The sequence below is a fragment of the Daldinia vernicosa genome, assembly GCF_022497035.1.
Source record: "Daldinia vernicosa strain CBS 139.73 unplaced genomic scaffold F5Y00scaffold_27, whole genome shotgun sequence".
In the NCBI taxonomy this organism is placed as follows: domain Eukaryota; kingdom Fungi; phylum Ascomycota; class Sordariomycetes; order Xylariales; family Hypoxylaceae; genus Daldinia; species Daldinia vernicosa.
Genome location: NW_025953943.1, coordinates 72,873 through 94,171, shown reverse-complemented (window position 1 = coordinate 94,171; position 21,299 = coordinate 72,873). Strand labels below are relative to the sequence as shown.

The window sequence follows — 21,299 nt, the reverse complement described above, 5'->3', positions numbered from 1 at the left end:
ACGTTCCGAAATTCTGTACTCCGATTGGCGATATTACCTTGCATAAGATGACTTCCTGGGCGTTTGCCGCCAAGCTAAATGGTTTCTCATTAGACCGCTTTGCACAGCTTTATCCTAACTGCCTAAGCACATGTCTCCTGCAGAGGGGACAAAGCTGATACTCCCAAGATTAAGAAGCATCTGCCACGCGTCGAGTAATATATTCATACTTCAGCTTCATCGATATTGAGATGGGAAAAAAAGAAAAGAAAAGGGAATAGATACATGGGTCTGGACTACATAAGAGACTAAGTTGATAAGTTGATAAGGTGCTTAGTTAAGTAATCTTTAAAACTCTAAATCGCGGGCCGGTGGGTACTATGCGTCGATTCGCCCCGCGAAATCCCACTCGCACCCGTAAACGCGGCTCATCTGCTCATTCGCAACTGCATCTTGTACCTGTGCCCGTATCCTTGCCGTATCCTTGCCGTCCCCTGCTTTCACCTCACCTTTGGCAGCGTGCCCAGATCCTCCAAGATATGGTTTGGACGGATGAGTCCCACTTGAACTTCACCGAACTCATGCATATGTATGGTATAGAGCAGCTCTAGTGTAGTTCCACACCCACGTTTTGAACAGACTGCATGTAGAACTAGGTATTACATACCCGCCCTATGTTTATTCCCTAACCATGAACCCCGATGAAATTTAGCAAATATAATAGTAGGCCAATTACGATACCCACCCCCGGTCCGAATGCTAGGTACCTAGACGAGCGTGATGATGAAGCTGTTAGCTTTACGATACTTGTCATAAGCCTAACATGCTTGATTATAACACATCACATCACCTTTCGACACCATGTCACTTTGGACTGTCGTCCGACAAAGCGTTGCACCAGGACACACAAATAGGTAGGTCGTGGAACGGGGTGTCAAGGCTACAGAGCCTAGACTTTTGCGCCTCTTACATCTTTGCCCTTCAGCGCTCATCTTCTTTCACCGTATCGCCGTATCGCATTGGATGTCATCCTAACGAAAGACCCCTCAGCCCATATATCTAACGTTTAACCCCTAAACTCCTTTAGGAGCCTCCCGAGAAATCCGTCCACCCACGCCATTGGGTCGATGGGACCTTGTCAGACACAGGGAAAAGGTTTAATTAACCTAACGATCTTCGGAGTGCGTCAGATTACATCCCTCCCTGCCCCAGTGCAGTGCGCATCGAGGCTCTGTCTTAGATCTCCAAGGGCTTACACAATTCTGTTCGTTTTACTTAGCTACTTCACTTTTCATCTGGTATCTGTTGCTATTTTCTATTCCATACCCAGCGCATTTTACCCACCGCATCCGTATTTTTTCTATAGCAAGTCGGTTTCACAGGATCGACGGCCGTAAGACGTGCGTTCCCGACGGGTATAGCCGCATTGTATACTCTCACGCGGACGGTGGGCTCGTCTAACAAAAACAGCACCATGAACACATCGTAGCCTCGTCGAATCTAGCGCTCGAATCTCCTCTTGGGTAATTATGCATTTGTTTGCTTCCGCAGCCGATATTACGAAATACTTACGATAAAGCAAAAGCTTGTCGAGATTTTTCGACAATGGCCACGCCGGAACCTATGACGCCGGCAACCTATGACCGGACGTATGGCGGCAATCGAGCTTTTCATAATTTCTTCAACGATTTCAGCCACATCCAGGATCCGAATCTACGGCGACGGCTCGCGCTATCAGAAATCGATAAAGTTCCTTTTGGAATGTACCATGTGAGGGCTGTTTTAGTCGCTGGTATAGGGTTTTTCCTTGATTCGTACGATATTTTCGCCATCAATCTCGTAACAACGCTACTCGGTGTTGTGTTCTGGCATGGAGCACCGGAGGATGCGAAGAATGGGTATGGAGGGAACTTTGGACACCTACCGACCCCGGTCAGCCAAACTCTGAAGGCGTCAACGAGCGCGGGTATCATCGTAGGTCAGATCCTATTTGGTTGGCTGGCGGATAAGTTCGGAAGAAGGCGGATGTATGGAGTTGAGCTAGGCATTATTGTCTTCTCGACTCTCTCTTGTTGCTTGGGTAAGTATAGAAATATCCTTAATTGGACGCCAATTCTTTATAACCCTCTACGGCTCTCATTGTTCACTTAAATTCCCAAACACGGGGAACTATTAATGGGATTTAGTGTTCCAAAAGTTAACGTTTACATAGTTGCGGCCTCACAAGCTATAAGCTTCACTGGTCTAATGACGTTTTGGAGGGTTATGATGGGGTAAGACGACGAACAATAAGACGCGCGAATTTGTGCTAATGCCATGGCTAGAGTCGGTATAGGAGGGGACTATCCTTTGAGCGCTGTCATCACCTCGGAGTTTGCGCCTACGCGATGGCGCGGCGCTATGATGGCCGCGGTGTTTTCCATGCAAGGGATGGGACAATTGCTGGCCGCCGTCGTAGCCCTTATCGTTACCGCGTCGTTCAAGACCGCCTTCGGAAACGCCCCGACCGTCGACCAATGCGACTATGCATGTCAGACGGCCGCCGATCGATGCTGGCGTATTATTGTGGGAGTTGGAGCTTTTCCGGCTTGCTTTGCTCTCTACTATCGCATTACAATCCCCGAAACGCCTAGATATACCTTCGAGGTAGCGAAGGACGTCGAGAAAGCAGCTGCTGATATCAAGGCGTACATGTCGAGCAAGTCAGAAGGAGAGGTAGATGAAATAACACAAGCGAGGATGAAGAAAGTCGCCGCTCCAGCGCTCAACATACCTTCAGCGTCTTGGCACGATTTATACACTTACTTCACACAATGGAAGAACGCCAAAGTCCTGCTAGGAACGACTCTATCGTGGTTTTTTCTAGTGCGTACCCCTTAGCTACCTTCCTGGCCGAATTTGACTAACCTTGAGGTGCAGGACCTAGCTTTCTATGGTTTAGGGTTAAATAACCAGATAATATTACAAGCGATCGGTTACGCCGATGGAGACTCGCTTTATACAATATTGTTCAACGGCGCAGTCGGCACGATCATCCTAGTCGTTGCGGGCTCTCTACCTGGATATTGGACTGCGATACTGACGATTGATAGCATCGGTCGCAAACCACTCCAGATTATCGGATTCGCTATACTTACCATCACCTTTTGCGTGCTAGGATTCATGTACAATAGCCTCAGCAAGGGTGCTTTATTGGCCCTATATGTCATTGCAAACTATTTCTTCAATTTCGGTCCAAATACCACTACCTTCATCGTCCCCGGCGAGTGCTTCCCGACTCGATACCGCTCCTCCGGGCACGGGCTTTCGGCAGCCATGGGGAAAGTGGGTGCCATCGTCGCGCAAGTTATTTCCTTGCCGCTTCTCACAAAGGACGCTCCTACCCCTTGCTCAGGGAAATCGTGCACGCCCTGGCTCGACCGGCTGATGCAGATATTCGCGTTGTTTATGCTCTGCGGGACATTTTCGTCGCTACTCATTCCCGAGACTAAGGGTTATACCCTCGAAGAGCTAGCGGGGGAGCCTCCGACATCGTACAACTCGGGCCGTAACGGCAGCATCATTGAACGGTCTAAGGGCCGGTGGTGGAACCCGTTCTCGGGCGGTCAACCGGCCGGCTTCTTCTACCCGCGCATGGCGCCGAGTGGTCGGACGGGTATCATGACGACACCCGAAACGGTAGTCCAGAACGTTCAGCCGAAAAGGGGGTGGAAGTTCTGGAAGCGCAGTAATAGCGGTAATGCGGTTGACTGCGCCGCCAGCTCGAGCTCAACAGCGGGTTTCGCCATGTCAGGGGAGACGGTGGTGGCGAACGCAGGCGTATTGCCCGGTTGGGGGGCTGGGTGGGGTAGGATAGATAGAGGAGGGAACACTCTCGCTATGGATAATATACGGCTGCAAGATGTGGGAAGCCTGTTAAAGTAAGGGGTATCTAGACTATATGACCTATATAAGGCAACTTCGATTCTAAAGGGGGGTATAAGCGTGGCGTACGGGTCGGATCGGGTTGGGTTGGATTTGGATTCGGGGGGCTTTTTACTTACTTAAGATTAATGCCTTGTACGTCTTGAGAAATAGAACTACTAACAGGCTCTTTGGTATTGTATCATTTTGCTATTATGACGGTGCTCATAGGCAATTTTTGTGCTTATCATCGTGTTTCGACCTCGGATCTTCGTCGCGAGTGCACTTCGCTTCTAGTGTAGTTCGACCCCTTTTATAGGCCTCTATTTACCAACTTCATAACAATTTTACCGGACGGTAGGTACTATTACTTGGAGCTTCTTATCCTCGTCTAGTTCTAGAGGGATTATTGTTAGTGGGGCTCTTGAGTAGAATGTTTTTATAAAATAATTAGTTAGACCAACTTGAAGTGTCGCCGAATGTACCTAACTCACGCATACCTTATGTGATTACCAAGAAAGGGGTAATTTGTGTACTGCCAAAATTTTTAAGATTTTTGTAATTAGGAAATAAAAAACTAGGAAATAACAAAATAGAGGTACATATAACGAGTACATATCTGTAAGCCTGAATTAGGTAGTCTTATAGGTTAGACACTTTTATTAAATGTAGCTGAGATGGAATAGGGGGCTCTCTTGGAGCAGAATCTTGGGATCTGCTGAAGTGAAGATATGCTGCTACATGTAGGTACCTGCTTAGTCTGTTGAAGTTGTTCATATGTATGTATATATTATAAGCAGGCACTCTTTCCCTAGGTCTGCATGAAGAAACCATATATGGATATGTAGGAAGTGGCCCTCTCTCCCAGTTACACCTTCCAGATCTACAATCCCCCCTTTACATACCTGGGAAAGTGGAACTGTTATAATAAGAGAAGTATGTGCAATGTAGCATTGTTTTATGGAGACTCTATCGTCCTGAGCAACATCGCCTGGTCAATCACAAAACGTGAAGCTAAGAAGCGTTGCCTAGACGCCCATTATTCACACAGAAAATTTTCACCAGTTTGCTCCTTTAAATTCCTCTCGTGTCTTTCTTCTTCCTCTTAGTTCCTTCTTTACTGTGCCGAGTTCCCTTCATAACCAGCCGTTTCGACATGGGTAATAATAGGCCCAGAAAGAGACGTGAGGGTAGAATAAGGAGATCTCAACAAAATAAGTGGAAGGGTTATGCTACCGCGCCTGATATGCTTCGGTTCAATAATTGCACTAGTAAAGTAGCTTCTCGTCAACAACCTAGATCTCGACCCTCAAGACCGGCAGTCCAACCCAAACAGACCGGCAAAAAGCAACCTTTCGGCCACCCTAGTCCTTGCGATTCTCGGTTCACGAAGCCCACCGTAAGTAAACTACCTACCTTCTACTAGCTACATCGAAAACTTACGGAACGCTGGTAACTGACGCTCAAAACCACAGTTGATAATACAGAAGGCTAATACTGCTCCCGCCCCAAGGAGCCTAGGTGACGTCCTAATGGATTACCCCGAGAAGCGATTTGATGGCTTCAACCAAGATGTCCTTGTCTTAGTCGCTAAGTCTGCGTTGCAAGTCACTGACGAAGCAACGGTGAAATGGCTACACAAATGGTGTCCTTGCATGGACTTCGCGCTGATTTTCGACTGGATACGATCTATGGACTGCGTCGAGAACAACTACAAACACAACCTCTACATGGTACCATCTGAGGCCATGGACATCAAGGGCACCGGCACGACGCTAGCAAACCTATATCGTAATTGCCGAGCAGTCTACTCTAAGTACCCCGTCCTCAAGATGTCCAATGTCGTGGAGGTTTTCGATCAGTGCATCATTCTCTGCCGCGTACTCAAGAATGACAAATGCAGGGGTCTCCTTCAGGAGGCCAAGCAGATCATCCAGTGGCTCCCCGTCGGCCTCGGATGCAAGGAACTAGAGGTGAAGAGGAGATTATCTCGCAACTTGAACGAGATCCCTGCCTCCCTGGAAGACAGAAAGGAGTTGGAGGAGGAATTTCTGGACACAGCACTCGTCGAGTTCGAAATACATCGGCAAGAATTCACCGTCAAGCTTCTGCAGCAAGTTAAGTTGCTGCTAGACTCCTCCGACCCGTTTGGGGTCCACGATAATTGATGGGAGACCATCTCATACATTTTCACGGTGTAATCAAAGCCGTAACGGAGGTCATTGAGTTAGTGATTAGTTCAAACCTCATTGTCCACCAGCCACTCGACTTCTGTTACCTACTTTTCACCTGGAACTCTTTATGAGTGAGCCATCGCGACCGTAATGCAATCTCTGGTCCGGGTTTCAGTTCCATCATTTCTTAATCTTTAATGCAGGTTTCTGGAGCGCCACTCCATGAGCCTTCTCTGATTGTACGAGGAATGAGATACCCAGGGAAAAGCTGTCTCGTCCTGTATAATCGATTTTCCTTCAACAGGACGGGTGAAATAGGGATTCGATGAATATCCGAATAAGGATTTCTTTAATAATTGCGTTTTCAGAACCCATACTATTTCATTTTGCATCGTTGCGAGAGGTGGTCTATTCATTCAGTAGGGGTAGGGTCATATTATGGAAATCATCAACCCGACGCTCGACGCTAATTAGTCTAAACAGGCAGGGTTACCGCCGCATGGAGGAGGGAGAATGGGTTGTAAATTTCTCTAGGAGAGATCATAATCAGTTAGATAAGACTTGCGAAGGAAACCATCCTTGTTAAGTCATGTTCTTTAATACATTCTCATCTTCTCCTACCCCTATAGTTTCTTAGGGCGACTTAAGTTCGTACTATTAACCTTAAAAGACCATTTATAAGGTAGGTTGTAACTAATCTTCCATCTATTAAGATGCTGGGGATCATAGTTTGCCCATCCTTCTCGGATATAAGTAGCGTGAAGTTATAGGATCTAAAAATAGCAGTCCCTGACGCCCTTCTAAGCTCTATTCAGCCCACAGATTTTGAGCTAACTCCAGCCCTCATTCGTCTAATTGTGCCGCCTTCTCATCCATCTGCCGCATAAGGGCCGTCTCCTCATCTTCCATCTCTTCCTCACCAGCCTCGGCCCCGGCACTCCCATTCCCGATCCTCAGCCCCCTCTTCCTCATCTCCCCCTCCACATACGCGCGCGTGATGACCATCCCCCTCGCCAGCACACCGCCATCCTCCTCCCGCTGCTGCGCCCGCACCCAGCCCTCGAGACTGCGCATGCCGACGACCAGAAACCCGAGCTCCTCGCGGTCCACGTCGAACACCTCCCACCACGCGCACGTCGGCATCTTGGCCCCCGCGTCGCGCGCCGCCGAGTATATCGCCGCGACGGCCAGCGCGTGCGGCTGGTGCGTGAGGTACAGCAGCTGCGGCGACAGGAGCGCCGCGTTGAGGTACGCGACGGCGCGGCGCGCGATCTCGGCTCGGGGTTGGTCGAGGAAGTCTAGCGCTTGGAGGTAGGTGATGGCTAGGGGGTGGGGCAGCGCGACGTGCGTGTCGAAGGATAAGGAGTACAGTATGCGAGCCTCGAGCGCTAGGATGCGCGATCGGAAGGAGGCGTATGCGCTTTCCGAGAGGTAGTATGATGACGGGTCCCCTCTATCCTTGTCGTCGACGTCTCCCCTCCCTCCTCCTCCTCCTCCTCCATCATTATTATTACTACCGCTCTTAGAGAGAGCGGAGGCCGGAGATAGGAGGTAGGCGTATACATTGCAGATATCGCGGGGCAGACAAGGGTGCGCGCTGAGCTTGGCGACGAGGAAGAGGGCCGCGGCGGAGGTATCGGCGAACTCGTGGGACAGAGGCGATTCGACGAGCCAGTAGCGCGCGAGTACGACGTTGGCTTGGGCTGTGACGGATTGGGGGAGCCGGAGCAGGATGCCGGCGGCTTGGGTCAGACGTTGGGTCGCGAAGAAGATGGCGTCTTGGAGGTCGGAGGGTAGCGCGCTGAAGGAGGTCCGCTGGTATAGCTGGTCGACGGTTGCGAGAGGATTGGTCATGTGCGCCATTTTAGGTTAGGGGATGGGGGGAATCAACTGGTATATCGTGGCGCATCTACGTGTGTTCAATCTTTTTGGTATAGGTAATCTCCAAGCTTTGTTGACTACCTAAGGTACCTACGGTAGGGACCTAATGTTTGGAGACGTCATGTCATGCGAGGCTGCGAAAATTTGACTTTGAGGCTGAGACAGCCGTGAGCTGATAAGATTGACAGGGGTGTCCTATCTTGGTCCCCATCTTGAATCCTCTACGGAAGTCCCCATCAAAAGTTTTGTCCATAGGCCAGCCCTTATTAGCTTTTGACTAGCTTTGACAGGGCTTGGCAACAGCTGTAGGCCATCGAGCGCATTATACTACTTTCGCTTATACATAATAACTCAAAATCTTCTCCTCAAACAATAAAAGTTATATAGGCGTATAAAGAAGCTTTTGTACTTATAATAGATCCAATTTTAATGTTTTCATTAGCATATTGAAACTAAAATTGGATATGTTATAAAAGTTAAAATTTTGTATACAATTTTAATCTTGGCTGCCGCATGGTGTCAGGTTCTAAACAGCTGCATCAAAAGCTGTCAGGTGGCACGTATGGACAAAACTTTTGATGGGGACTTCCGTAGGCTCTAGGTTAAATAGGTAGTAAGGCTGGGAGCAAAGTCCGGGGCCCCGGGTGGAGACGACTCGACAGGGATCTAGCTGACGCCACAGCCAAGCCTCAGATTTCGGTACTCAGTTTCAATATCTCAACTTCAACCAACAATCCTGAAAACCGTCACTGACTCTACTAAACTTCTTCCTTTTCTGTCTCCCGTTTTTTCCCTGCACGTTTAATATTCCAATTCCTCTTGCAGGAAGCTAAGTAACGTTCATGCAATCACTCGCATCCGCGAGCCGTCCTTTATCCTGGTAATCTTGCAGTCTTGCCACTTGGTACCCTGGTCCGCTGTTACAGCAGTTTGCCCTACCCTCTCTGCTTCTTTGGAAGTTGGGTTCACCAGCATGTTCCCTTGAGCGCCATACAAGTCACTGTACAAGACCCATTATGCGAGGCTAGCTAACTACCTAATTGACGGGATACCATCCTGGCGAGTCTTGGCGTATTCGCCAATCTGTGGATACACTCTATGATAGTTCGCCTGGGGATCAAAGGTGCCACCAATAAGACAAAATGCCTCTCTTATTTGCACCCGGACTCGCCGCCGGGGAGACGCACGTTCATATGCAGAACAGAAGGACGAACTTGTTTAGGATATTATACCCAGTTTCGGAACCAGCCTGAGTGTATCAGGCATATCGGCCCTTGTCAGATTCGCAACCGGGACAAAAACACCCATGGAACAAATATGGAATAATTCCAAAACAGGATGGCAACTACCATTCACCCTACGAGGCGTGTCGTGTTCTTTTTTTCTACGTGGGGGTCATGATCCTTGTTAAAGCACTCATATGTATAACGACAGAAAGATCACTGACTCCCCGGATCAACGAGTACTTTCCCGGACCACCGGCTTTACTGCCGAACGAGGTATTGTAGCCAGTTCGGTGCAAGTGAGTGTATAGCCGTCAAGGCACGATCATGAGGGCCGGTTACGGTTCAGGCCCCTGGACACGTCACTCGGTAAAGACAACTTATATTCGGGTCTTATATAGGACGCCAAGCCAGCTATCCGTCTGGACTTGGTCTGTTGGCGCAAGATCCGATGCCGAAGTCGGGATTCTGATTCTGATACTTTGCAGTTAAACGATGGGACCGAATTTGCCGGCAAGGTGCTACCCTCGCCCTCGCTTCTCCCTGTTTATCCCCGGCCACGTCATACTTCTAGATCTATTAGGACCCTTACTACGTAAACAATACGTTCCTATAACCACGCTCGCAGCTAACAATTTGATATTTCACCTTCTTGGCGTTCCTTTAGACCGGGCCATACGGCGGATCCTCCGCGCCGTCGTACCGTATTACCTGGATCTGTAGTTCCCATTCGCGTATCGAGATTACTCTGTACGCAGTGAGCCGCTGACTGATGGATTAATAGTCCGGTCGCTTAAAAGTACGAGCTACCCTATCACGTTTATTTCATCATTTAATGTAGTTCCAACCTAGTGTTCTTGCAACAACTTCCACGATCGTCCGCCAGGGTTTCTAGAATACATGGCTTCTGTTCTGCCGGCTTCAAAAATCGCAAGGGTGACTTACAATATGTAATGTGACGTCTTATATGAAGAAAACCTCAGTCTGCAATCTCTTGGTAAGCTATCGTGGTTTGCGGATCTTGCGTATAGGGCCATACGGTATTTTCCGGGGCGCATTTACCTACAACACTTCCACGAACCTAGACGATGCCTAATTTGATATGGAACTTTATGCCATACTCTAGCTGAACCAGTTTCTTAACCGCGTAATATGGCTCCAAGATGGATTAGTCCACCAGCCCTTTCATATAGCGTATATTCCCATCTAAATGCTATGGGTACACCATGGGTATATTAGCAATGTACCTGAGACGGGAACACTAAGAACTGACTTTGGCGCCACGAATCGACGAAATCTTCAAGGTGCGAACGAAATACATTAGCACTAACCTCTCGATAAAAGATAGTAGTTTAGTCTGATTACGCTCTCTAGTTAAACAAGCGCAGTTGGGTTAATTCTACTACTGTAGACAATGGAAACCCTTCATTTCAGGGGGCATTTGGCGCCGTACGAAAAACGAATGTTGTTGTCAGAAAAAGTTTCTATCCCATTGTCTTAAGAACGGCCTATCGCACAACTATAAAGCAAGTACAATCAGACTACATAGGTATAAGCCTGTATAATCCAAGACTTACCATAAACCCCGTATTCAATACCCTTTTGTGCGGCTTTTAAACAATAGGGGTAAAATCCTTTGTATAAGCTGCCTTGAAAGCTACTATTCACTCACAATCGACTTGTTGGTATAGAGAAAGACGCTAGATTAAACAATAGGATAGATACAAGAACCGAAGAGAACGCTTCTCTTTATCTCTTAGAGAGGCTCTAGTCTGAACAATGTCTTCTTACTACCAGATGCCTCCTATTTAATGTATCGGGGTGACTATCTAGACGCTTCCATAAACCAACCAAGGAAAGAAGCATAATTGCGTACGAGAGTATCGAAGCAGAAGTAGAAATCTGACTCAATATTAGAAAAAGGTAATTTTATCGTATTTTAGTCTTTTAAAGTCGAAAAGAAAATACATCATGTGTACCGGCACACAAACTGAGATGGCCTGTGGGCACGTCCTAACACACTACGACCAATACTGCGACGAGGGACGCCGTAAACCGTGTCCGCAACCTGAGCTTAGTGCACCGCGCGCTTACCTCGACGACTCCTGCGCCGAGTGTGACCCAATGTACATGTCGAACCTGGTCCGCCGCGAGCATCGGGACCGGCGCACGGAGCTCATGGACCAGATATACGCGCATAAGCGCGCAGGGCACATGGAGGAGGTGCGGCGGCTGTTGGAACGTATGGAAGTTGTGCAGCGCGCGGCGAACATCGCGATGGGTGAGATGCGGTATTTATGCTCGTCTTCTGTTGATGTCGAGTTCCCCGGTGGTGGACCCGATGCCATAATGCCTAGGGGCACGAGTAGGTGGGTTGACGGCAAGTGTGTCTGGGAAGAGGACGTACCTTATTCCGTACCGGGAAGCCAGCGGAATAAAAGGGCTGCTCCAAAGCAGACGCATGTGGAAGAACAAGAGCTGCCGCGGATTTCGGGATCGCCGCGATTGCGTTCGACGAAGAAGGAGTACGTCGATCCCTTCAAAGAGGAATCAGACTTTCAGCTGCAGCAGGAACAGCAGCCTAAGGTGAGCCGACCGCCACGTCTACGGACTAACAAGGAATACACCGGCCCCCGCGGGGATAGCGTAGTAGTATTCGACGGAGAGGAAGACACGCGCCAAGCCCCGTCACTGCAACCCCGCCTCCGGCGATCGAAGACGTATATCAATAAGCTTGATCATATTAGGCCTACTAGTCAAGGATCCGAAGAGCTCTTGGATAGCGATAAAACGGTACGTCCTATTGTACGTAGCTCGCGTACTAAATATGTTGCGCCAGGAGTTGACGAAGAAGAAGAAGACATTTGGCTACAATTAGCCGAGAAATGTGTGGTAAAATGAGATGGACTTTGTAGATTAATAAGATATTGTGCGCATAGTATCGGATAGATGGAATACATACTGATAATCTCGCTCCTTGTAGCCCTACACTCCTATTTAACTCTCAAACGTGACATGCCCCATTCCTCTATTTTCTCACGATTCTTCTAAGTTGAATCCATCTGGAAAATTTACCTGGCCTAGCCGATTTGCGATGTCTAAAGGCTTCACGACTACTTGATCTGTAGAGTCGGAACCATTCTGGTTACTGGCCTCTTGAATTGCTTTCTTGGCTTTTGTATACTCTTTGACACGTGTGGTAGCAAGTTTCCCTGCTCGTCGCCTATCGGTCGGGCACCGTAGAAGTGGGACCTGGATAATGGCCGCAAAGACGTCAAAGACCTTCTCTACGGATACATTATGTCTTTTCGCGACGTCCTCGAAGGGGAATTTCTCCTGGCACGTCTCTGCGACGTCTACAATTAAGTTGGGCGAGGGCTTGCGATAGGTATGTTGGATAAGAGATGCTGGCGGTTTCACTGGGTTCAAGACCGTGGGGGATTGGGGTTTATCGGTTACTGAAGTTGACGAAGGCTGAGTTTGGTCATTGATATTTGCGCGGCTTGGCCTAGAATTCTTCTCGTTGACTTGATCTTTCATCTGTGCTGGGCTAGTCATATGACTTGGAATGGTAGTGAAATTGTTGCTATTGATAGGCATCATGACTGGTGCGAAGCCTGGACTAAGGGAGTGAATGCTGCTTGGACCCATGGCTATCATTTGAGGATGAAGATGCTGAGTGAACGGCTGATGGCAGGCGATCTGTGGAAGTATGTGGTGTGGTACATTATGAGGGAACATAGAAAACCCTTGAAATTTCGCAAGATCTGCCTGTTGCCGCATTCTGGCGCAAACTTGGCACGGCCGATTTGTTGTATCTGACCGAGTAGCAGTAATATGAGTGGCGGTCTTCAATGGGGAACCAGTTCGTGCGGATTTAGGGGTTGCTAATATCTCAGTGTTTGGTACTGGGGGTGGCGGCATGGCTGAACTCTTCGGATCTGCCTCTTTAGGCGGCCTAGGAGGCGATGGGTGTGCATGGGGAACTGACGTTTTGAGAGCATGTAATTGGTTGGCTGTCAAGTTAGGATTGAGCGAACTTGTAGAATGTGCTTCTGGCTGGGCCGCATGTTGGCCTATTGTGATACATGGCATAGGTGCCATGTCAAATCCAGAGCCTCTAGGGCTGTTCCCATTGGTATTGACACTCAGCATTGCTGGTGCAACTGTTTGTGGTAACTGCTTGGGCGAGAGCTCTGGTGAGCTTGGAGGTCTCGGCCCGCGAGAAGGTTGGTCGAGGACAAATCTTTCTAGTACAGGGAGAGAAACACCTCTTAGCATAGAGGCGAGTTCGATGGTATTGAAATCTGAAGGGAGACCAACCATGCCTGTACTAATCCGCCTATCAGAGTCCTTGAGCTCAGTAGGCTGGATAGAAACTTGAGGCATAGGCGTGATAGGCATTATCGATATATTCTGTTGCTGAACTGTAGGCTTTGGAGCTTGCTCGCTCATCTTTGGTCTCTTAACAGGCTTGGATGATATAAATTGAACATCATCGTCTGATCGTTTCGCAGGTATAGCTGACCTCGGGGTAGAGGGAAGTGAACAGCATTCGCCAAAGTGTCCCGGCATACCTGAATACCGCGTGTTTTTTTTTCTGAGCTTAGTGCTGAAGACTCATAGATATTGCTGGGAGTGAGATCTGCTCATAAGTTTGGGACTAGCCGATGAAACGGCAGATATTAGTTGCTCGTAATAGTTCGAAGGGCCCGAATCACCAAGAGGAGAGTAACGATGCCAGTCATCCAAGTATTTGTATAGAGTAGATTCGACTAGGATTAAAATAGGTAAGATTTACTAAGACAAAAAAGCTATCAAAGTCAAAGACGAAAGAGACGTTAGACCTCACAGAACACCATTTTGTCTCTTTCAAAAAGCACATGGTAGAAGAGCAATGGGAAGAGGCAGATCGAATCTCTATCCAGTCAAGGATAGTCAAAAAAGAGGCCGGATAAGGGATGATCTTGTGCACTTGCACGATATTTCACGTAACTTGTCTTGAAAAGAATACCACAAAAAATGAGAATACAATCAAAAGACCTGTATAGAAATAGTTAGAGACTATACTTCTCGGGTAATGAATCTGTTCTCCATTATGCAGGCGATGGCGAAAAATAAATAAATAAAAGGTATCCGTAGGTGGTTCCTATTCACCTAACCAAGTAGATATTCTCACTGACATAGAATATCCTAGGAGGTTGAAGAAGTTAGAAGTTGTTAATTCAAGAGAACAATTTGAAGGGAATTGTAGGCTAAGCTAGAGCTTAGACCCCACCATACATGTACCTAACCCTGTCCCTGGTACGTACCTGTCTTAGATAAGGACCTGTGGGCCTAGGCCAGTTGATGGAAGTAACGCAAAGCCACAAACGCACAGCCAACCCAACGCGGGGCACCTACTAAAGGCAGGTACCGCTTAAAGGTACAACTGCAGCCTTACGATAACTTGTAACTTACAAACTTCCATTCCTACAAAAAACAATTTAGCAAACTAACTTCACAAATTCCTTTCTTATTATCTTTCTCATTTGGTCCCGTTAGGAAGCAATCAACAAGATGGGTGTGGTGGATCCAAATCCCCTACTTTCATCACAGAAGTCTTCAGACTCTGGGCTCCAGGCCGTTCTCCATCCTCTCGTCCTTCTCACAATTTCAGATTACATCACACGACATTCCCTAAGGGCGCAACAAGGACCTGTAGTTGGCGCTTTAATAGGACAACAGAATGGAAGAGAAGTTACTATTGAGCATGCTTTCGAGTGTGCCACTATTGCCAAGGATGGCAATATCGTTCTTGATGCCAACTGGTTCGCACAGCGATTAGAGCAGAGTAGGCCATCCTATCTATTTTCCATATGGTTATAGTTACTGACTGTGAATTACACAGTGAAAACAATACATAAATCTCCCCAACTAGACCTTGTCGGCTGGTATACCGTTTTACCTAAGAGTGGCCCGACTCCATCTATACTCCCTATTCACAACTGGATCTTATCAGAGCATAATGAGTCGTCTCTACTACTCGGATTCCACCCTGAAGAGGCCGTCCAACAAACAGCAGGAAGCAAGCTCCCCTTGACTATCTACGAATCTATCTACGAGGTTGATGAACCAAAAGCGGATCAAGGCGAGGACAAGGAGATGCGAGACGGAGATCCCCCTCTAAAGTTAAAATTCAGGGAGCTACCCTATTCGGTAGAGACGGGTGAGGCGGAGATGATAAGCATGGATTTCGTGGCTCGAGGTGCTGGAAACGCCACGGTGGTCGAGCCCAGGCAGCAGAAGAAACCAGAGTCGGACCCCAAGGGTAAACAGCCTGCGAAAGCAACCGATGCTCAAGATAAGGACGATAAATCAGAAGAGCACATACTAACTAGCGAGGATGAGGAACTGATCGCGGCACTTACAGCTAAGGCAAATGCTATCAAGATGTTGCAATCTCGCGTTAACCTTCTCACTGCATATCTCGAACGGCTACCCCCATCCTACCTATCTCCGAACAACGCCGCGAATCTCTCCGAGGGTCAACAGACCACTCCTTCGCATACAATCCTCCGATCTATCCAGGCCCTCGTTAATAGACTATCGCTACTAGTGCCATCCGACACAAATGCTTACGAGGAGGAGATGATTAGTGAGGCCAACGATGTACATCTGATGGAGCTCCTAAACGAGGTGCTCCAGAGTGTCACGGAAGCCCGCAATGTCGGCAAGAAGCACAGTGTCGTTGAGAGCACGAAAGCCCACTACAAACGAATGGTGGAAAATACGACACCCCTAAGCTTTGGTCATTCTAACCCGGGAGACCTTGCGATTTCATAAGCGACATAGTTGTTAGGGGATAGGCGTCCATCCAAGACGAGGTGCACTTTGCAATATGGTTCTTTGCATCCGCAAGGCGTTTTAGAGGTTAGGTTAGGTTAGGCAAGTTGTGTGTTGGGCAACAAGCCAAAGTCGAGTTACGACGGACGGGATTACGATATCAGTAGGTCTTGAACTTAACAACAAGGCTTATTGGGGTTCACAATGGATTGAAAAAAAGTACGAGGCAAATGATTAATGGATTAGTTTATGAAACCCTCGGGCCCATTAAAACTATGTGACAATTATTGATCCGCTTCTGCTAGTCATCATGGCATTACCCCTATATCGGGGAGACTGGGGAAAAATGAAAACGAAGAAAAACTGAGATTAACCGGCCGAGTCGCAAAGTCGGCATCCCCGGGATATAAAAGACAGAATATCTGCACCCAAATGCGAATGTTGCGAATCTCCAGTTCGCGCTACCCCAGCCCAGCCTCAATGGCACCAGTCTACTTATCCCATGCCTTGTCGTAATAGAGCAACGCGATAAAATGATAATGAAGAAATATAGGCATGTAAGGAAATATCTCGGCGCAGCCGGTGAACTGATGTCAGATGTGCTTCTCAGTCCGAAAATTGTTGCAGTACTTTTCATTACCGGGCCCTCAAGCCGTTCATAAAAGTTTTTGCTTCCCGAATCACCAGTGCAATGTCGCCCAAGCTTCTAAATGCTTTTTTTTTTTTTAGTGCTTCGTCGATATTCTATGTTGCTATTGTTGCTTGAATTCGTTTTTCGAAAGAAAGGAGATAGGGGAAGGGTATCCATGATGATCAAGTAGACGAGAAAAATTAAGCCTCGATGACGACTTTTAACACGAGATTGCCGTCATCGTCCATAGTCCTGCTAGCAAGTTCGAAAGCATGTTTTGCAGCGCCGAGACCTTTGAATCGATGGGTTACCATGTCGTCGAGACTTGGTAAGGTGAAGCCAGCTCCACCCTGCCCCTGAGCAGAGAGTAGTTTTATGCCAGTTCCGTACGTATTTGCATACCGAAATATTCCCAGGATATCAACTTCTCTTAGGTGTGCAGCAGACATCGGAATTGTCTGAATTGGTGTGCCCATGCCCACCATGATGACTTTACCACCCGGACGAGTAGCATAGAGGCTAGTATGCATACAAGCTTCCTTTCCGGTACACTCAAACGTCACGTCAACGCCTTCGTCTTCATCTTCATTTTGTAGACTTAGCGGTGGCCTCGTCAGGGAGAGTATATCAGTTGCGAGACCTTTCGCGGTTTCGAGCCGGTCGTGAATTGAGTTGGAAAACAAACTTGCCGGGGTCATTGCACCAGGATCTAAGGGGGTGGAGCTTCCAGAATTCGTGAATACGGAGCTGCTAGATGAAGTATTTGACGGATTAGGAACAACGTAACCATGGGTAGCGAAGCCCTTTTTCAGTGCATAGTTAACACGACCAGCGTCCACATCAGTGATGGTGACTGACGTGCAACCAGATTGACGTGCCATTGCGGCAGTCAAAAGTCCAACTGTTCCAGCACCAATGACCAGAGCTGTAGAACCCGGCGTGGGACTAGCACGATTTACAGCATGGATAGCAACGGAGAGGGGTTCAAGTAGGGCAGCGGCTTCGAAGGAAACTTGATCTGGTAGTCTAATAATATAGTTAGTAGCCGTATATACCTAGGTAGCAGATAGGCAAATAGGGGGTTGCCCGTACTTATGGCACCAGATTGCCGGATGATTTATCCTCTCCTGAAGAGTTCCCTGGTAGTGAGGGACACTCTTGGCGCTGCTCCTAAATCGCATTTTCTTGCACAGATTATACCTGCCTTTTCGGCAGATACCACACTGGCCACAAGGAACGCCAACTTCTAGAGCAACACGGTCACCAACCTTGAATCCACCGACCTGGGGCCCAATAGCCACGACCGTACCGGACGATTCATGGCCAAGGGACAAAGGCGCGCAAGCACATAGGTCACCATTGGCGAACTTTTTATAATATGAGACATCTGAGCCACATATGCCAGTGGATTTGATAGCAATTTGTAGTTCACCAAAGCCAGGCGCCTCGATACTTCTGACTTCCTATCGAATTAGGTTAATTCACTTCCAAATTACAGTAATAGGGACAACTTACTAATCGCAAATCTCGAGGCCCGTGCAAGACGGATGCAGTGACCTTGTTTGAGTGTTTTGAATAAACGGGTAACTGCATTGGCGCTACATCATCCATTGCGGAGGGCGCCATTGTCAAATAACTGCTAGTAGCGTGGGATGAAGTGGGATATGGGCTCAGGTTAGAACTAATTAAGAGCCTCTTAGACGTTTTGGACTATGAGGCACGGGATTGAAGCGTGGAGAAGAGTAGCAAATTTGGGGGTAAGTGAACAGGGGAGCTTGAGCTCGAGAGGGTAGATAGTCTAGGCAGCTCGTGGGATGATATGAAAACTCGAAGAAGCCAACTCAAGCCAAGCCGGCGTATTTTGATTCTCTTGATAAAGAAAATCCGGGTATAAGTGGTAAGAATTCGTGATCAATATGTCAGCGAGTCTGACCTCAAGAATTGCGAGGACCCCCACTCCCTTATGTATTGATGTATGGGGAAACACCGTAATAAGCTACTTGCGTACATCTATGTTAATTATCGTTAGGATAGATCCTGGCGTCAGAGTAAAAGCCAAGGTCTTGCAAGGCATTGTCTGAATTTTTCCAGACCCAGTCAAACGTCAACAAGCTATCTCAAAAAGCATAGAGCGGACTTCAATCTCGGGAAATCATATGCAAGAAGCTAGCAATGATGCGACTATATCAAGTTCGGTAACGAGATCCCTGATGGCGCCTCGCGTAAGGGTGTGGTGTAGTCGTAGACATGCATTCTTGCATATCCCGTACCTATACATCCAATACCAACTATACTTGCAGACAAGGCTGGCAAGCTAGGACGTGGCATCACGTATGTATGGAATCGCAATTTACGGCACATGGTTGCACTTCACTTCGCGCCAACCATCAACCTTCTCCTGGTTCTCGGCGTATGTAGAGAAGTAGCTGAGATGCCCCACTGAGATGGTAGTATACATATAGTATGCATAGCTATGGCTCCGTGAAAAACTGGATATTGTAATCTGTCTTTCTTAGGTGGGTGTGTAGTATGCCTGGGTAAGTATCGATACCATCTAGTATCAGGTACATATTCTAGGAAGTGAAAAGCGGCTCTCGATGCGGCGAATTCGGAAGTGTCTCCTGGGCGCGGCATTGGGCCGAGATTGAATCAGTACTGGCTTCGGATCAGAGACTGAACATTCCTTAGATAGGACTCGAGGAGGGCTAGCGGGATCGATTACAACTCCGCTAACACTGCGCCAGGGGAGGCTAGACTGGTTCTGGAGAGACTGACTAGTATTGACCAAAAGAGACGGGAGGTATTTCGCCGTTATTCTGATATTAAAAATTCATGAGATAATTGGATTAAAAGATTTGGGGGAAGACCCTGAAATCCTGGGATATGGAGCTAGTCAGTTAGTCCAATAGTGTACGGCATACAAACAAGGATATATGATTTCCAAACATACGGGACCGTCCCTCGGTCCATGTCCATGCAATCGACCAGAATAGGTGTCTTACAGCATGTCAGAGTGAAAGTGGTGAGGGTAAAAGAAGATGTAGGGAATGAAAATGGAATTCAAAAGCGGAGCTTAGATTTCCTAATGGGGACATCCTCGAAGCTTTGAGTATGCATTGCGCCTCCTTAGGCAAACTGAGATACTTTGACCACCATGTACCTTCCAATACCAATACCTATGTACCTATACGTCTCAGATGTACATGTAGCTTAATGATCCCGGAACTTACCACATATATAGGAAGGAACGTCGTCCCAAGAACCGTCAAGAAGGTAAAAACGTCGTTGTTGCCATCCAATGATCTTTAACTTGCTTGGTGGAACGTGGTGGAACATCACTACCACTTAAATCATTACCTACCACTTAAGTTAGATGTTCTATCCGTTCCCAACTTGTCTTCTACTACCACCTAAGAACCGACAACTTCCTATCGCATTATGAATGTCGTCAATAGGACTTGAATTATCCATTCGACTAAAGGATCGACTTTTAAGGGCCTAGACTTCTCTTCTTAGGTCCGTTAGGAACTATTAGCCTAGAAGCACGCTGTCATGCTATGGGCTCGTCTATGCGATACTTCCCCAAGGATCTATTTTGCCGCTACCCCCGGGCCTGCAGCGAGATGCTCGCACATGGCAGCAGGGACAACGACAAACGAGCGCAACGAAAGGGGTTTCCCTTGTCTATAGTACTGCGTAGCAAGTCTTGGACATTGCGTATCAACTACGTAGGCTACCTAGGGTCAAACTACATGCTTGAGCGAAGTGGGCTAGATTTTGTCCATTGCGCCATTATAGCCTGACTACGATGCGCTTACACAAGTTGGTTAATACTCATGTTCGACCTATCAGAACTTGCAGTTCCATGCCGTGTGCCTGAGTGTCGTCAACTTGTTTTGGCACTGACACGGCATGAGTATAGTATGCTCCCTACCTAAGCCGCATATTGCAACTCTCTCGTACCACAGGAAACACGACATCATTTTTCACATGTTCCATCGGGTTTCTGCAGAACTACGACATGCAATAAGAAAAAGATGAAAAAGCACTGCTAGCGTCGGCATTCTCTTGATGGAGAGAAGGTACAGAAGCCCCTCACGTCCCATTGGGAGTCAGCCCCAGGAAACACCATTATCGCAGCCGATTCGAAACTAGTTCGGAGCCGTGGCCGGTATTCCTGCACCCAAGTGGTGATCAACTGCTGGGGCCATGCCGTGTTACTGTGACTCGGTTTTGCGCAGATCTGTCTGTCCATTGACGGAATTCTGGGCGCGCCTCTATACAACCAATTGAGCTTTATCGACAGTCGTTTCGGAAGCCGGAATGCTTTTCCCTTTACTACATACGGTATCATGCAGTTAGTATCTTATCATATTTTGCCAATCTTCGACAGATACCTAGGTGATGGAATGGTCCCTTTGCCCCAATTGACTGTTTTGAGGGGTTCCGTCCCGCTGGACAGAATTGGAGAAATTGGAGATCATACATCCAGCTCCTTCACAATGAGCGGGTGGGTAAAGTATTCTAAGATTGGTCTAGGCCGTCTTTTGTTACTTTGTTTACCCTGTTTTCCGAAGAAGCTAGGCATTATACAAGCTATCTTATTACTCCGTAAATGGATCTCCAAGATCCATGAGGCTGCACACATGCAACGCAACGGGGCTCTCGGGAGCAATTTCGGCG

General features: G+C 47.8%; 7 protein-coding genes across 7 annotated transcripts; 4 read left to right on the top strand and 3 right to left on the bottom strand.

Annotated features, from left to right (window-relative positions):
- Positions 1–1,480: 1,480 nt before the first annotated feature.
- On the top strand, positions 1,481–4,069 carry F5Y00DRAFT_88501 (phosphate permease). Its single transcript, XM_048014302.1, has 4 exons — positions 1,481–2,059; positions 2,192–2,252; positions 2,304–2,844; positions 2,899–4,069. Exons 1-4 carry the CDS (start codon positions 1,585–1,587, stop codon positions 3,901–3,903), a joined length of 2,082 nt encoding a protein of 693 aa, XP_047864196.1. The 5' UTR covers positions 1,481–1,584; the 3' UTR covers positions 3,904–4,069.
- A 969-nt stretch (positions 4,070–5,038) lies between these two features.
- On the top strand, positions 5,039–6,050 carry F5Y00DRAFT_262652 (uncharacterized protein; the record flags this gene model as incomplete). Its single annotated transcript, XM_048011417.1, has 2 exons — positions 5,039–5,281; positions 5,358–6,050. The coding sequence occupies 2 exons, from the start codon at positions 5,039–5,041 to the stop codon at positions 6,048–6,050; spliced, it is 936 nt and encodes a 311-aa protein (XP_047864195.1).
- Positions 6,051–6,576: 526 nt separating this feature from the next.
- F5Y00DRAFT_238680 (cyclin-like protein) lies at positions 6,577–8,096 on the bottom strand. Its single transcript, XM_048007993.1, has one exon. The coding sequence runs from the start codon at positions 7,917–7,919 to the stop codon at positions 6,900–6,902; it is 1,020 nt and encodes a 339-aa protein (XP_047864194.1). The 5' UTR covers positions 7,920–8,096; the 3' UTR covers positions 6,577–6,899.
- A 2,776-nt stretch (positions 8,097–10,872) lies between these two features.
- Positions 10,873–12,128, top strand: F5Y00DRAFT_88484 (uncharacterized protein). Its single transcript, XM_048014301.1, has one exon. It carries the CDS (start codon positions 11,132–11,134, stop codon positions 12,059–12,061), a length of 930 nt encoding a protein of 309 aa, XP_047864193.1. The 5' UTR covers positions 10,873–11,131; the 3' UTR covers positions 12,062–12,128.
- On the bottom strand, positions 12,051–14,358 carry F5Y00DRAFT_238676 (uncharacterized protein). Its single transcript, XM_048007992.1, has one exon. The coding sequence runs from the start codon at positions 13,733–13,735 to the stop codon at positions 12,197–12,199; it is 1,539 nt and encodes a 512-aa protein (XP_047864192.1). The 5' UTR covers positions 13,736–14,358; the 3' UTR covers positions 12,051–12,196.
- Positions 14,359–14,539: 181 nt separating this feature from the next.
- F5Y00DRAFT_88399 (uncharacterized protein) lies at positions 14,540–16,146 on the top strand. The gene is made up of 2 exons (XM_048014299.1): positions 14,540–14,993; positions 15,051–16,146. The coding sequence occupies exons 1-2, from the start codon at positions 14,720–14,722 to the stop codon at positions 15,983–15,985; spliced, it is 1,209 nt and encodes a 402-aa protein (XP_047864191.1). The 5' UTR covers positions 14,540–14,719; the 3' UTR covers positions 15,986–16,146.
- A 573-nt stretch (positions 16,147–16,719) lies between these two features.
- On the bottom strand, positions 16,720–18,387 carry F5Y00DRAFT_88410 (GroES-like protein). Its single transcript, XM_048014300.1, has 3 exons — positions 18,132–18,387; positions 17,709–18,079; positions 16,720–17,642 (listed from the first exon to the last, which is right to left on the bottom strand). The coding sequence occupies exons 1-3, from the start codon at positions 18,240–18,242 to the stop codon at positions 16,817–16,819; spliced, it is 1,308 nt and encodes a 435-aa protein (XP_047864190.1). The 5' UTR covers positions 18,243–18,387; the 3' UTR covers positions 16,720–16,816.
- Positions 18,388–21,299: the final 2,912 nt, after the last annotated feature.